General features: G+C 31.0%; 4 protein-coding genes across 5 annotated transcripts in view; 2 read left to right on the top strand and 2 right to left on the bottom strand.

Annotated features, from left to right (window-relative positions):
- The first annotated feature begins 895 nt into the window (after positions 1 to 895).
- LOC119840297 (ADP-ribosylation factor 2) lies at positions 896 to 2,825 on the top strand. The gene is made up of 4 exons (XM_038366848.1): positions 896 to 1,107; positions 1,222 to 1,484; positions 1,862 to 1,987; positions 2,058 to 2,825. The coding sequence occupies exons 1-4, from the start codon at positions 1,041 to 1,043 to the stop codon at positions 2,142 to 2,144; spliced, it is 543 nt and encodes a 180-aa protein (XP_038222776.1). The 5' UTR covers positions 896 to 1,040; the 3' UTR covers positions 2,145 to 2,825.
- Positions 2,826 to 3,228: 403 nt separating this feature from the next.
- Positions 3,229 to 4,851, bottom strand: LOC119840296 (enoyl-CoA hydratase domain-containing protein 3, mitochondrial). The gene is made up of 7 exons (XM_038366847.1): positions 4,670 to 4,851; positions 4,484 to 4,599; positions 4,267 to 4,402; positions 4,036 to 4,134; positions 3,869 to 3,960; positions 3,621 to 3,709; positions 3,229 to 3,540 (listed from the first exon to the last, which is right to left on the bottom strand). Exons 1-7 carry the CDS (start codon positions 4,688 to 4,690, stop codon positions 3,242 to 3,244), a joined length of 852 nt encoding a protein of 283 aa, XP_038222775.1. The 5' UTR covers positions 4,691 to 4,851; the 3' UTR covers positions 3,229 to 3,241.
- A 57-nt stretch (positions 4,852 to 4,908) lies between these two features.
- On the bottom strand, positions 4,909 to 12,509 carry LOC119840295 (ATP-dependent DNA/RNA helicase DHX36-like). The gene is made up of 13 exons (XM_038366846.1): positions 12,394 to 12,509; positions 11,992 to 12,208; positions 10,799 to 11,614; positions 10,442 to 10,611; positions 9,979 to 10,141; positions 9,283 to 9,568; positions 8,620 to 9,082; positions 8,032 to 8,262; positions 7,165 to 7,343; positions 6,266 to 6,590; positions 5,849 to 6,117; positions 5,474 to 5,654; positions 4,909 to 5,030 (listed from the first exon to the last, which is right to left on the bottom strand). Exons 2-13 carry the CDS (start codon positions 12,163 to 12,165, stop codon positions 4,928 to 4,930), a joined length of 3,360 nt encoding a protein of 1,119 aa, XP_038222774.1. The 5' UTR covers positions 12,166 to 12,208; positions 12,394 to 12,509; the 3' UTR covers positions 4,909 to 4,927.
- A 306-nt stretch (positions 12,510 to 12,815) lies between these two features.
- LOC119840059 (polypeptide N-acetylgalactosaminyltransferase 3-like) overlaps positions 12,816 to 14,541 on the top strand; it is a 5,687-nt gene continuing 3,961 nt past the window's right edge. Inside the window, exons 1-5 of one of the 2 annotated variants that reach the window (XM_038366558.1) lie at positions 12,816 to 13,022; positions 13,123 to 13,271; positions 13,359 to 13,456; positions 13,580 to 13,760; positions 14,306 to 14,444. In XM_038366558.1, the coding sequence (XP_038222486.1) occupies positions 13,008 to 13,022; positions 13,123 to 13,271; positions 13,359 to 13,456; positions 13,580 to 13,760; positions 14,306 to 14,444 (582 nt within the window). In that variant the 5' untranslated portion in view covers positions 12,816 to 13,007. The remainder of the gene's footprint in view (positions 13,023 to 13,122; positions 13,272 to 13,358; positions 13,457 to 13,579; positions 13,761 to 14,305; positions 14,445 to 14,541) is intronic. The other variant, XM_038366559.1, reaches the window with a different exon arrangement.

Raw genomic sequence — 14,541 nt, forward strand, 5'->3', positions numbered from 1 at the left:
GCTATAATATTCATCAGAATATCGGTCTCTATTTACATGAAACTTATTTTTTGCTTATGGCTGCTGATGTACGATGTCGTCGTAATTTAACGCATATAGGGAGAAATATTATACATAGAGATTATTCTCATTTACCAAAAAATAAGAAAAACGATATATGTGTTTTAGGCTATAATTACATTGCAAACACAAGTTTAGTATGGCAACATTATTACTATGTTACTTAATAGTATCTAGACCTTTTTTTGCGAAGACAAACATCTGTTTTCTAAAATCACTAAACACGCTGAGAAAAACACTTCATTCGTTCAATAAAAACTTAAATCGTATGCTCAAATAAAACCTTAATATTAAGGTACTCTTATAGAAGATTATCACTATGACTAATGAAGACATTAACTTTATAAAATTTCCCTTTCAGCAACAGTTATATTTTTATGAAAAAAGTAATAGATAGGAATCTTTATTATTTGAAAACATGGAAGATCGATAATCATAATCATTATTATTGCCATTTTATCTACAGATTGTGCCATGAAAGAAGTTCTGTAGGGACGGCGCTATAAGCGCCTAATGGAATGTTGCCCAGGGTTTGGGGAAAATAGATCTTGGAGTGGATTAAAGGACATACTGCTCTAGTATATTGTAAATGATTCATTTAGTTAATGCAAGAGTATCGAATAGACAGAAAATAATTATTATAACATTACTTTTTTTTGAATTTATATCAATGCAAGTCTTCATTTCATCAAAGCTTATATTTTTTTCTTTATGGGTCTAATCACGGTAGTGGCAAATCGTGACTTTTTTCTGTAATTTGACCGATCTGTCAATTATAGTTCATACTTTAATCGTGGGACTTTTTTCGTGGCCTTACTACCGTGAATAATGACGATTAATGCGTCGACGAATCAGAAATTGACGTATATTGTATGGTGTTGTGGGTTTATGTGTTGTACAATTAAATTGTAGGGGAATCTTTTCAAAGTGATTCACATTCTCTTATATATAAACCTGGGCAAATTATTTAAGATATCAGAATGGGTTTAACTATTTCAAGTGTTTTTACGAGGCTTTTTGGAAAAAAACAGATGCGTATTCTAATGGGTGAGTGATGACAGAACCATATTCAGATTACGTAGAACATTTTTTATTGACTTATAAGCCGTTATATTTATTAAACGATCGTAAATTTTGAATTGTAATTTAACTTATTTTCAGTTGGACTTGATGCCGCTGGCAAAACTACCATACTTTATAAACTTAAGTTGGGCGAGATTGTGACAACAATACCAACCATTGGCTTCAATGTAGAAACTGTTGAGTACAGAAATATAAGTTTCACTGTTTGGGATGTTGGTGGCCAAGACAAAATCCGGCCTTTATGGCGTCACTATTACCAAAATACCCAAGGGCTTATATTTGTTGTAGATTCCAGTGATACTAAAAGAATAGCAGAAGCTGAGAATGAACTAGCCAATATGGTATGTGGTATTCAGATGATTGACAACATAATATATGTTTTTTTTAGGTCATAGCGGGCAACTGAGCTGGTGGTTTGCTTGATGGTAAACAATTAACACTGCCCATGAACATTTGCAGAGGCTCAGACCTCTGAGAATGCGCTGCCTGCTTTTAAGGGATAAGGAAAGGATTGATGACTGGAAAGAAGGAATGGACTGGGAAGGGTGAGGAGAAGGAAATAGGCCTCCGGCTCCTCCAGTCAATTGCAGACTATTATTTTTTGCTGGTTTTCTGTGGGGGTGTGGAACTTCCCCAGTGCGATCTGGCCCAATTCGTATTGAAGCATGCTCAACTCCCAAATGTTATTTATATTTACTTAGCATTTTTCTTTTTGCAGTTGAAAGAAGATGAACTAAGGGATGCTGTAATTCTGGTGTTCGCGAACAAGCAAGACATGCCAAATGCTATGACAGCAGCAGAACTTACAAATGCTCTCAACCTTAACAATTTAAGAAACCGTCGTGTGAGTATTTTGTTATATTTTTACCTGTTATATAATAATATCTATTATTAATAAAATGTTTTACTTGTAGTGGTATATCCAAGCAACATGTGCAACTCAAGGCCAGGGTCTCTATGAGGGGTTGGACTGGCTGTCCAATGAACTAGCCAAGAAGTGAGACTAAATCCAACAGGGATCTTGGGAATGTATACCATACATTCCCAAAAGGCTGGACAACATTTTATACATGCTGTCAAACTAACTTGAATTGAAAGACTAAATTTGTATGTAATTTAATTATATACCAATATATTTATTGTGTAATGTAAGGGTCGGATTTATTATCTTACTTTCCACTGCATTTTATATTGAGAGCTATGATTATATTCAATGTCTATAATATTTTGTGGCTTTTGTGAATGGGTAACATAACATAATATTATGCAAGTATGCTATAATTTTGCCATAATTATACAGTATTTTATGAAATTACCAATTCATTTTGTTCTAGCATACATCATGTTATATTGGATTGATGCATACATTTTAAACATTGAATACCATTGATAGTATAGGTGTGAACTTTAATAGAAAATTCAAGAAGTATCCTTTTTCTGCTATAAATGCTCCATTGCACCATTATTTAGATTCATTGTATCTGTTATAATGAAGCATATTCCTGGCTGTCATTACTAAATACCAAATCTAATACTTTTTATTTACTAGTTCTAGAGAATAAGATCCATTAGGTCTCTGTTTAAATTTTAATGGAAATTTACACAGCTTTTAATATTAAAAAAAATTATGTGTAAGTTTGGCCAAATGTAATACATTCTCAAAAGTTATTTAGGGCTACTATGAAAAATCATAAATGACTTTCACATTAAAAAAAATAAATCATTAAGTAGTTTTAGTGGAAAAGTTGCACAAGTTTTTGTATTTTTGTGTAAAACATTGTTTGAATTTGATAAATTATTAATTGAGAATGAACATTTTTATCCACAGACAATAATAACCATAAATATTAGTTCATTAAATGCACATTGCACTTCTTCATAGTATGGTTTATATTACACACAATAATTTTATATGTTATTGAAAGAATGTAATGATACAAAATATGCTACATACATATTATATTTTGTGTTGTATATATGTGCAAATGTGAAGTAGTCTGCTTACATTTTTTGTTTGCTTTGGATATCATTAAATGTTTATTATAGTAATTAATAAATATAGGTGTAAATAAAACAGTATTTTTATTAATCACAGTTATTATCCTTGCATATTATTATTCCAAACAGGCTTTCGTTTCTCAATAAAGCTTCTTATTCCTTCTTGTCCGTCACTTGAGTTTATATTTTTTACCATTATCTCTTCTCCCAATTTATAAGCATCGAAAATGTTTAGTTCAATTTGTTTGTAATAGAATTCTTTTCCAAGTGCAATTACACTGCGGCTTTTGTGTTTAATTTTATCTATGATGTTATTTACTTCACCATCTAATTTTTCAGATGGTACAACTTTAGTAACTAATCCACTCTCATACGCTTCTTGAGCAGTCAAAGGTTCACCTGTTAAAAATATAAGATTATACCCATAATAAAATATTATTTGTATTAATCTAAAGGGCAAATGTTATTAAACTACAAACCAGTTAGTAACATATACATTGCACGTGATTTGGGTATGCTTCTTCCAACAGCTATCCCAGGAGTAGAGCAAAAAATACCGAAATTAGCCCTGAAATTTTTTATTGCATTATATTTTAGGTTACTATTACTTGTGAAATAAGGAAATATATGACGAAATTGTTGTGAGTCAGACATCAAGTTTTAATACAAAAATAAAACGAGCAATAGAAATGTGAAATGAATTCTGTAGTCAATGTTTATTTCATACCCAGGTGTAGAAAATTTGCTATTTTGAGAGCATACAATCATATCACAAGTTGCCACTAGTTGACATCCAGCTGCAGCTGCAAATCCATTTACCTAACAATATTACCTATTAATATCTATTTACTGCTTAAAAATAAAAACAAATACTATATCATGGCATTTAATTACCTTTGCTATCACTGGCACAGGACTCTTAATTATTGATGTCATCAATTCAGAGGCTTTATTAAAAATTAGCTTGTGTTGGTCAATTCCAGTAGATTGTTGCTTATTGACAAAAACAATTCAGTTTAAAATAAAGAATAAAACGAATATACATTGCAGCATGATAGTGTAAGAAACCTATTAGTTTGATAATGAATTTGAACTTTTACAAAACTGTCTAAAATGAAAACTTACTAATTCCTTTAGGTTATGTCCGGCGGAAAATACATTACCATTTGCTGATAAAACAATAGCTCTTAGGGATGGTTCATTGATATTATGATTGAGTGCTTCAATAAGTTTGTTCATCATATCAAAAGAAAGAGAATTTCTGTACAGAAAAATAGTTTATATTAAAACTTTGAAATATTATAATATGTGTGCATCTTAATGGTAATAAAATAGTCCTTACTTAGATTTTTCATGGTTCAGAGTAATTTCCTTAGTACCATTTTCTTCATTTATTATGAGATATTCGTTTTGAGTGCTTATATACCTGGTTAAGACAATAGGCCGTAATAATAATCTCTAAAAATTATAGGAATTTAATATTAGAAAATAATTGTAAATATACAGTGTTTAAATTTAAGATACTTGCTTTAATATTTCTTTGCATCATTGCTAGGACTTGATTGTTTACTCTGTATAGATAGGTTAGCTATCAACTGTTTTAATTATAATCAAGGTCATTAGTCCATTGACTGATAAAGTTTTGTATTGCGATAATGATACGTGAAATGTTGCCACGTTTTATGTTATTTAAAAGTATTGGATAAAGGTGAACTCATATAAAAATTCTCATCATGGTAATGATTATTAATGAAAAACAAAAACGTAAATTCAATAATTTATTATTTTAATATGGAGCACTGTAATCATTGTCCGAGGTATCCGATACGGAACCGTCATCGTAATAGTCAGCCTGTTCATCTTCTGCAGTTATAAGCTGTATCACAGCACTAGAACAAATAAAAAATGTTATACTATTAACTTTATAAATTAAATGTTAAAACATTGTATTATTTTCTATTTCACTTTTTTAACCTTGTCGGAAATGTGGGGGAAAATAAATTTTAAATGCGTATATCGATTTGATTACTGGTTTTTGGCGATATGCTTTAAAATACTAGGTCTTTATGGGAACCAATGACGTTATATAACCCCATGCTGCAGCAATGTTTCAAATATTACTCCCGTTTCTGTGGCAGTGTGAATTTCTAAGTGCAAATTTTCTCAGTGTGATTGATTGTGAAAATGTTATCATTTGGACCAGTAATGTTGACGTCCACTTGACCTATTACTATAAAGAACTAAGGGCAATAACAAGATTCATGTAAATAGTAGTAGCATTTTAAGTAAAAATATGAGTAACTACTAGTTTAAATATAAATGAAATTCTTACTTTAAAACCTGTTCTTCAAATTCACTATGCTTAACAGAATTCGTAGTTGTAGTCATAATTTTGTTAGCTAAAACTTTATCCAGCAAATAGCGAAGTTTCAGGATTCTGTTAGTGGTGTTTTTATCGCACTGCACATTTATATTTGACATTGTCATAAAACAGTTGTCCGAATTTTCGGGATCTGTAAAAGGGGATAATTTTAAAGAATTCTTTTCAAAATATTTTTATGACATTAATTACAAATAATTGATATAAACTCTCAATAAATATCTTGTGGTGTATGGTGATGGCTCTCTTTATATAGTTACAAATTTGTTTGTGCCACAATATGCAAAATTCCATCATTTAATATCCATTGAAATAATTATATCATACCTTCTTGAACGAAAAACTCTCCAAAGAAAAGTAGCGGTAGCGTGTAAACAAGAGTAACTTCTATAAGGAATAAATCACTGGATTTCTGTTTGAGCCAGTATACAAGCCAGTTTGCACCAGGATTATTGCAAAGCTGTTCCTTAGAAGGGGCATGTTTTCTCGATGTTTGTTGCGTCATTACACTGCTGGGGTGTACCTTCACCTTGCCATCATCTGGACAGTATACTGTTATCTTTGCAGGCCTTTTGTAACTTTTCAAATTACGCCAACTGTAAATTTTATTTCTTGTAACATGTGTAAAATTACTTCATTTAATAGCTGATGGATAATGTTTTTAAAAATACGAGTGCCACATAATATTTTTGATTGTTTATGTTATTATCGACCGTATATTTAGAAATATAACTAAAAACTTACTGAACTTGTGCTAAATTTGGATACAATGCTGCAGCAACTATTGCTTTGAAAAGACTGATATTATTCCAATTACGATTCTCCCACTCTGACCGTACATCGCCGTTGGCCAAGAAGCCCATTTGCTTCAAATTATCTCCCAATTGTCTCTTCATATCCCGGAGAAGTTCCAATGTATTGTTCGATAGAAAGTTTTCATACGCAAATGAGCGTTTCTCTCTGCTTGGAAGGTTTTCCCATTGCATTATGGCCTCGGATATGGCTACATGGTCGCTCGGCTCGCCTAAAGCCAACGATCGTTTTATCTGTTTCATTTCGAACTCCTTGCCTAGAATTTGAGCTTTGTTAATTGTTTATTCTAAAGTGATATGATAATTGAGTAGACGGCCATTTTAATATTTCATTGAAAATTTTGTGTTTTATACTTAATTAAAATTAATACATTAATGAATACTTTTTTCGTGATAATATGTATGTCACCGTGACTAGATTCCCGTGAGATTGTAATCGGTCGACAAATTGTGGTCATATACATAGGGCTAATAATTTAATGCATTAGTTATCGGTAAATTATAGGTAATCTATCTATTTGTAAACTTTGTAGAATTTTAATAGTGAAATGGGCATTTGATATGATGGGTTAGGTTTGGTGTATTTAAAAACTATATTTGCGGGTTTTTGTCAGCACGCAACCAGCATATGAACGAGATTGGGAAAAGAAATCTCGATTTAATACTAATAATGCGAAAAATATTGGGTTTAATAGAAAGAAAATGTGATGATAATGAAAATGGTTAGCAATTATTTTATCATACATCACTGTACAAGTTAAAAATAAATGGTAACATTTAAGAATTGTCATATTTTCACACTGCTTCATTTGCTAAAAATCAGCGTTTTACCGAGTACAAGTACGAAGGGGTCTTTAAAACTCCACACAGCGGCAACACTGGCGGCCCTATCGAGACAGCCGAATAGTGCCCCTAGCAACAGCAACTTCCCCGCCGCGGGGTGTATCGGCAGCCGGGCCAAGTGCCAGCCAAGCGGAGTTAAAGTTTCCTTGTCATCTAACGCTCCACACCTGTTGGAGAGCAATACTCTTATTTTATTTTTATTAATTTGCGTATTAACGTGTGTTCTTAACAGAGTCCAATAAAATGGATATCTAGTTTGGTAAACGACAAGAACACATGTATCTAATAAAGGTTTGGGTTAGTGGTTTCCTTACTAATAGGAATATATATGTTAGAGTTCAGTGATTCTTAACCTTTTTTTGTTGCGTCACATATTTAACGATTTCAAAATTTAGCGGCACACAAAAAAAAAAAGATAAAAATTATTTACTTACTACAACACATTTATACAGATAAATAGTTTATAACAAAATTTTTTAAATATACGAAATATACTACAATAACTACACGTTTATTAAGGTATTCATTAAAATATTTTACTTTTTAAATGATATAATTTAATAATATTAACATTATTGTATATTTGCAATATTTGCAATATTTGTAATTTGAACAGTGGTTGAAATCACTGTGTTAGACAGCGCAGGATTGCACTAATTTTGATAATATGTGAAATATAGAGCAACACTACCGGTGTTGCTATATGTTGCTTTTGAAATCCTTATATTAAATACATTTTTCAAGGTGGAAAGAAACTTTTACTTCATAATACACATTGCCAATAATACACACATAAGTAGGTTCAACGCAGAAGGAAATTAAAAATTACTGATAAGTTGATTCTTCTGTACTCACTTTTGTAAATGTCTCACAGCCCATTCAACAGTGCTTTTAGCTGGTGGTGATGGCACCATTTCAAAAGCTTCCACGGCCATACCGAGACGCAATTTCTTTACCATCAATACTGGTTCTAAGAGGTTACTTCTCTGCAGTTCTGGTAACAGTCGGTCAGGGAGCTGATTGGCACGATATGAAGTTAATAGGTGATAGCAGATACCGGGCTGGCAGCGACCGGCACGACCACGTCTGAAATATAATTTATACATTTGCTAGTTGCACGCCCCGGCGCCGCCCGGGTGGTCATTTATCGCAATTGTATATAAGCTATCATATATTTTTAGTTGGATCAAAATGGTTCGCAAAGTTGACTAAAATCGGTTGAGTAGTTTAGGAGTCCATCGCGGACACATAATGTGACATTTAATTTATTTAATATTAAGATTTAAAAATGTTATGATGTTTATTGAATTCTATTCCAAATAAAGGAGGGGTTTTATTTCTATATAAAGCTCCTAATAGAGCATAAGTACATTTTTAGCTAGTATAAAATAAGAAGAAATATCAAATTTAGAAAAAACAAACATAAAAAGTGACCATTCTTACCTTTGCCGCAAATTAGCTTTCGCAACCCACTCTATTTTCAAGGTGGATATATTTTGAACAACGTTTAATCCGCTTATTTTAATTCGACCACAGTCTATGACATAAACAATATCATCAATTGTTATGGACGTCTCAGCAATGTTAGTCGCGATTATAATTTTTCGTACACCATCCTGGGGTCTATCAAATATTTTGTGTTGTTCTAATGTAGCTAATTTTGAATGCAAGGGATATATTTCGTATCTCGAACTCGGAAAGTGATTGCTAGTTTCCATTAATTTTATCAGCTTGCCAATTTCTCCCATTCCTGGTAGAAATACTAATATTGCTCCCGGCTTTCCTTTACAGATATAAATTAGCAGGTCAAGTATGAGATCAATGTTTAATTTTTCTATTCGTGAATCTTGCAGTGTTTTGTAGACATGAGGGGTCAAATCCTTTTTAACTGACTCGAGCCATGGCGCTGGAAAATGCAAATTAATTAGGTATTTGATATTCTAAGGTTGCTTTTATAAATTTCGTAATAACTGTGATAAGGTGAAGATTAAATAAATTTTTAATCAGTCTAAGATCCAATCAACTATACAACATATATGAGTTTTCGTGATCATTTTTAATTTTATTGAAAGAAAAGTAAAAAAAAAATTGCCGATATGACTTTACCAATTTCTGCCTTATATTGTATATCTTTCCGCATTTCATCTGGCTCGACGAATGTTTTACCCTTATTCCTATATTTCATCCATACAGGGACATTAGGTTTTGGATTATCTTCTTCCAATTTAAAGTTGGTGAATTTTAGGACATCTTCTAGATAGACATCTTCAACGGGGTACGCAAGGCCTTCAATGTGAACGACTGGACAATCGTCAAAGTACTTAGAAAGTACATCTGCATCCAGCGTTGCACTCATCAAAATAAGCCTCAGATCTTTGCGTTTTCTTAAAATCTAAAATTCATTGATACAAATGTTAAGAGGGTTCATAAGTCTTAGTTAACACAAGTTATTATTTGACATGCAAATTATACCCACGTTTTCTGGTTATAGTGCATTGAAGTAATTGCATGATAAAAAAATAGAACACTTTGTAGTATATTTAAGAGACAGTAAAGAAATATGACAGTGTATTCAGTTAGGATCAGAGGGGGCTCTGTGAAATGTGGGCAAATGCAAATACAATTTACAGTATTTACCAATTTCTGCATTCTTTTTACTTGACCAATTTTGTGCTTTCACAAGTTGTGCCTGAAGTTAGTTGCATGTAACAATTAGACAAGCAACTAAATTCACGCATAACTTGTGAAACTTGCATTACTGAGCCCCCCATGACCCCCATTCTAAAAATACAGTAGAGTTACCTGTTTTAACATGCACATAGCTAAATCTATGTGAGTATCTCTTTCATGGACTTCATCCAATATTATGTGGCTGAAGTTTGTTAATGCTTGATTAACTTCTAGTTCTACTAAGAGAACACCAGTAGTACAATACATGATACTCCCTCTAGGCCTTGATTCCACTCTGAAACATGATTAAAAAATTTGAAATATAACGCTAATAATTTTGTTCATAAATCTCGCCAATTACTACTGAGCAATGAATATTTATGAAACAATTATTAAGCTAAATTATTTCAAGCTTTACTGGATAAAGCTAAATTATTTCAATATTTGTTGGATCATATCATAAGAATAGTACAAAAAAAAGGCTTTTGTTTATAAATATCCATATAATAATAATCCATTGTCTTGTTTTATAGATTTAAGCATACGGACAGAAAGTAGAAAGCAACTTTGTTTTATACTAAGTAGGTATACTTACGTTTCTAATCTTACACTATATCCTACTGAAGCTCCGAGCCTTTCAGCTCTCTCATTAGCAACTCTCATTGCAAGAGATGATGCTGCTATCCTTCTTGGTTGCGTGACTAGAATTCTTGTATTGGCACCTTTTTTGATAGTTATAGCCTGATCAAGAATTAATTGAGGTATCTGAAATGATTATGAGATTTGTTAAAAATATAAGTTCAAATTTAAAATGTATGTTATTCTTTTAGCATGTTTTGATTCACATAGAATAATAGATGTTTCTTTTTTATTAGTGAGCTAATATTTATTAAATTTTTTGTCTCCTCTTCCTCTAGAGATTTTGTGAGATTCATAATATATATCATAATACCTGAGTTGACTTTCCACATCCAGTTTCACCACTGATGACAATGACTTGATTTTTATCAATAACATCTAAAATATGTTCCCGCTTTTTAAAAGCAGGTAAAATTTTACGAAACTCCAACATCTTCTTATATGCAGAAAGTGACAACATATTATTATATTCTGTATGTAATAACTCATTAAGATTATATGTTTCTGCATTTGATGTTAATATTTGAATTCCCTTTGAGAGATTTTCATCTAATTTTTCCTGAAAAGTTCCAGTAATAATGTCTTCATATCCATATTTAAAATGCTTTTGTTGTCTTAATGCATGAACTTTCTCACAGCTAGGTTTAAATGCTGGTGTTTCTTTACTTGACACACCTCCCGTTTCAACTGGGAGAAAATCTGATCTACTTGATGTGTTAGTATTTTCTGACATTTCTTCTCTTGTTTCTTCGTGAGACTTAACTGGCATTTTATTCCTATCCATCTTATGTTCATCCTTTATTAATTCATCATTATTGATAAGTTTATTGCTATTTTTATATTCAACTGTGGCAGCAGATTGATAATTCTTAAAAGATATATTTAAGTTTTCTACAACATCTTTTCTTTTTTTGTCTTTAATTACAATATCATCACCATCATTTTCACTGTCCATATATGAATCACATTCTTTCCTTTTAACTTTTTCTCTCTTTGGGATTTCAACGTTTTGAAATAATATATCATTCATGCTTGCTATTGATATATTTTCTCTAGCTGCAATATCTTCTATAATTTTTAAATTGTTATCAACATCTGTTAGTACAGCAGATGGAATTTTGAGTTTCATCTAAAAATTAATTGATTCTATTGCATCATAAAATATATACCTACATTATTTGTTCAAAACAAGAATTAATAAAACAATTTGAAACAATTCATCATTCCAGCAAATTGATTGTACTTGAATTAAAAAAATAGTGTAAACAACTGTGACGGTGACAATTTTATGTTTGATTAAAATAAGTATTTGCTATAGAAGATATTGTTTGTTTGTTACTAAAATGTTTTTCAAGTAATACTAATAATCCAATGTTTAACTTTTTTAAAATCAAAATTTACTTTGAGTTTATCATGTAGAGAAAAATATTTGATTATTATATATATACATTAGGTTCATTTTAGTAAACTATAAGGAGGATTTAAAATATTATCATATTTCAGTACCACTTTTCTGTCCTTTTTGTTATGATTTTTCTGCAGACTTCTGTAATAAAGTCCAATTTCTTTCCCTTTTAATCCAGGAGGTCTGCGATGGCCAGATTGCTTGCCTCCGCTCCATCCTCTAGCTTTTGGGTTTTGAATTTTATTCCAACTATCATTTCCTCGAGATTTAGACATTTCAAATTAAAGTTTTCGAGTTAAATAAATAGAACAATTTGACCTGAAAAAAATAAATGTATAGTGTATAATAGCAGAAAGTGACAAATTTAAGAAAATGCTATGTTATTATAAAAATCAGGTAGATTATGAGGCATAAAAAGTTATAGCATAAATCTCTAATCTAATTTTCTGTTTGATTTCTGGGCATTTCAGTATCTATAATTAAATTAAAATTTAGTCATTTACCAATTCACATTTTAGGCTAAAAAGCTATTATTTACTATTGAGTATTCACCAATTGTTATTTGACTATATTTCGTCGATCAATAAGTATTTGCCATTTGGCAACACAGGATATGAACTAGTTACCACAGATAAGAACGAGTTACTACGTTTTGTCAACTAGCAAGATGACGATATGTGAATGACATATTTTAATTGGTATTTCTGAATATAAACTCTAGTTCTTAAATATTTATCAATCTTGTGTCTTTGAAATTTTCTATTGATTTGATTGATTTATCACCATTCATAGATTAAATTAAAATTAAGTATGAACAAAAATAAAACAGATTGTGAGAAAGACCATTCACCACAGAACGAGTCTTCCTTAACACTCATCCCTAGTCCTGCCACTTGTCAATTTTAAGTCATTGTCGATTGTCATTTGATAAAGGACTGTTGACTGGGTTTGGCGACTTACGAAACTTTTTTTGGGAACTTGAAAAGAGATCAGATAGGACAGTGTCCTAAGGACACTATAAACATAATTTTTTTGTCCATATAAATATGAATTATGAAGGAAAATACTGTAATTTTGCTACCTGAATTTTTGCTGCAAAGCATGTAAAATAATAAAAATGCTGTTTAAAAAAGTAAGTCGTTAGTATCTATTTTTATTAGTTTAAATTTGTAAGTTAAACTTTAAGAAAATAAACAAAAATACTAATTATATTATTTTATTCATTGAAATAGCAGGTCTGGAATTATTTCTGTAGAGGACGAAGAAAGAAAATCACAAGTCTCGTTATAATTTTAATTGTTTTGGTAAATGTTATGCTTTATACAAGTTTACTTTTATATAATACAGTACAAAATCGAAATAACAAACATTGGTATGATAGGTCAGTACAAAAATGAATTATAAATACTTTGAAATAAAAAATTGAATTATATGATAATGTAAATATCTTACTATGTTAATGTTGTAGAATTCACTTTGATCAAGACTCTTATGTTGATACTAAAGGAATGAGAGTAATAGTTGGTCATTATGTTGGTGGAAACTCTGGAGGGAATTTAACAGAGGGTATAATTTTTATTCATATTTAAGATACATAAACATTTTAATATTCAAATTAATGTTATGGTTAATAATAAAGTTATTCCTTGTTAACATATATGCTTATAGTTTATAACATTAAATTTGCAGAAATGGTAAATAGCAATAACTATGCTCCCGTGGAAGGTGTAGGTGAGGGTGGTCGGCCTGTACAAATGACACAGAGAGAAATAATTACAGCCAGAGAATTGTATGCTTTACATTCCTACAATATACTTGTTAGTGATAAGATATCCATTAATAGAAGCCTGCCGGACATGAGAAGTGAAAGGTAAATAAATTGTTTTGTAGTTTGAGCAACCTTGAGTTAGTAAGAACAACTGTTTAAATAGTAAAACTTTAAAGAACAGAACAAAGGCTTGTTTTGAAATAAGTGATATTTTCTTTGCACATTTACAATAAGATTCAGTTATAAATAAAACAGTTCTATCGTTATACTTTAATTATACAAATTTCAGTGAGTATTAGGATGTAGTTTAAAATTCACATTTTAAGCTTGTGGCTAATGGGCTCCGGCTAATGGGCCCTTATATAGATTGAAACCTGAAACCTGACAAAATTTGAATATTAAGGAGGAAGTAGAAGAGTATGAAATAATGTCATCTAGTTGGCTCCTTATCAGACACATTGTGTAAAAAAATAAAGTTCTGTTCTACTTGTATAAGAATAACGCTGCACAAAATTTGAAAAATTAAGCTAACAAGCAGTAATATAATAAATAAACTATAACAAATAATAAACAGTATAGGACATAAATTTCTACATTTTCAATTGTAACACACACACATATGCTACACTCATATATTTTTAATCCAGTTGTAGGAATGTGCAATATAATTTGGAGAATTTACCGACAGCAAGCATTATTATAGTCTTCCATAATGAAGCTTGGTCCACTCTTATGAGAACTGTGATGTCAGTACATTTACGATCTCCTGTAGGTTTATTGAAACAAGTAAGTGTGTATGTGGTAAAAATTATAATAATAATAATAATAAGCCCGCAGGGCACCTTGTGGCGAGGTGACGGGGAGTAGCGCCCCCGCGGTCCTT

The sequence above is a fragment of the Zerene cesonia genome, chromosome 5 (assembly GCF_012273895.1).
Source record: "Zerene cesonia ecotype Mississippi chromosome 5, Zerene_cesonia_1.1, whole genome shotgun sequence".
In the NCBI taxonomy this organism is placed as follows: Eukaryota; Metazoa; Arthropoda; class Insecta; order Lepidoptera; family Pieridae; genus Zerene; species Zerene cesonia.

Excerpts from the sequence above, each read along its gene's own strand:
- LOC119840296 (XM_038366847.1), bottom strand. The coding sequence starts at position 4,690 with ATGATGCAAAGAAATATTAAA. Across the intron at positions 3,710-3,868 it reads AGCAAATTTTCTACACCTGG|GGCTAATTTCGGTATTTTTT; the intron begins GTATGAAATAAA and ends AAAAAATTTCAG. Across the intron at positions 3,541-3,620 it reads AATGTATATGTTACTAACTG|GTGAACCTTTGACTGCTCAA; the intron begins GTTTGTAGTTTA and ends TATTTTTAACAG.
- LOC119840295 (XM_038366846.1), bottom strand. The coding sequence starts at position 12,165 with ATGTCTAAATCTCGAGGAAATGATAGTTGGAATAAAATTCAAAACCCA. Across the intron at positions 11,615-11,991 it reads ACAAAAAGGACAGAAAAGTG|ATGAAACTCAAAATTCCATC; the intron begins GTACTGAAATAT and ends ATTAATTTTTAG. Across the intron at positions 8,263-8,619 it reads AAAGCTAATTTGCGGCAAAG|ACGTGGTCGTGCCGGTCGCT; the intron begins GTAAGAATGGTC and ends ATTATATTTCAG.
- LOC119840297 (XM_038366848.1), top strand. The coding sequence starts at position 1,041 with ATGGGTTTAACTATTTCAAGTGTTTTTACGAGGCTTTTTGGAAAAAAA. Across the intron at positions 1,485-1,861 it reads AGAATGAACTAGCCAATATG|TTGAAAGAAGATGAACTAAG; the intron begins GTATGTGGTATT and ends TTCTTTTTGCAG. Across the intron at positions 1,988-2,057 it reads ACAATTTAAGAAACCGTCGT|TGGTATATCCAAGCAACATG; the intron begins GTGAGTATTTTG and ends TTTTACTTGTAG.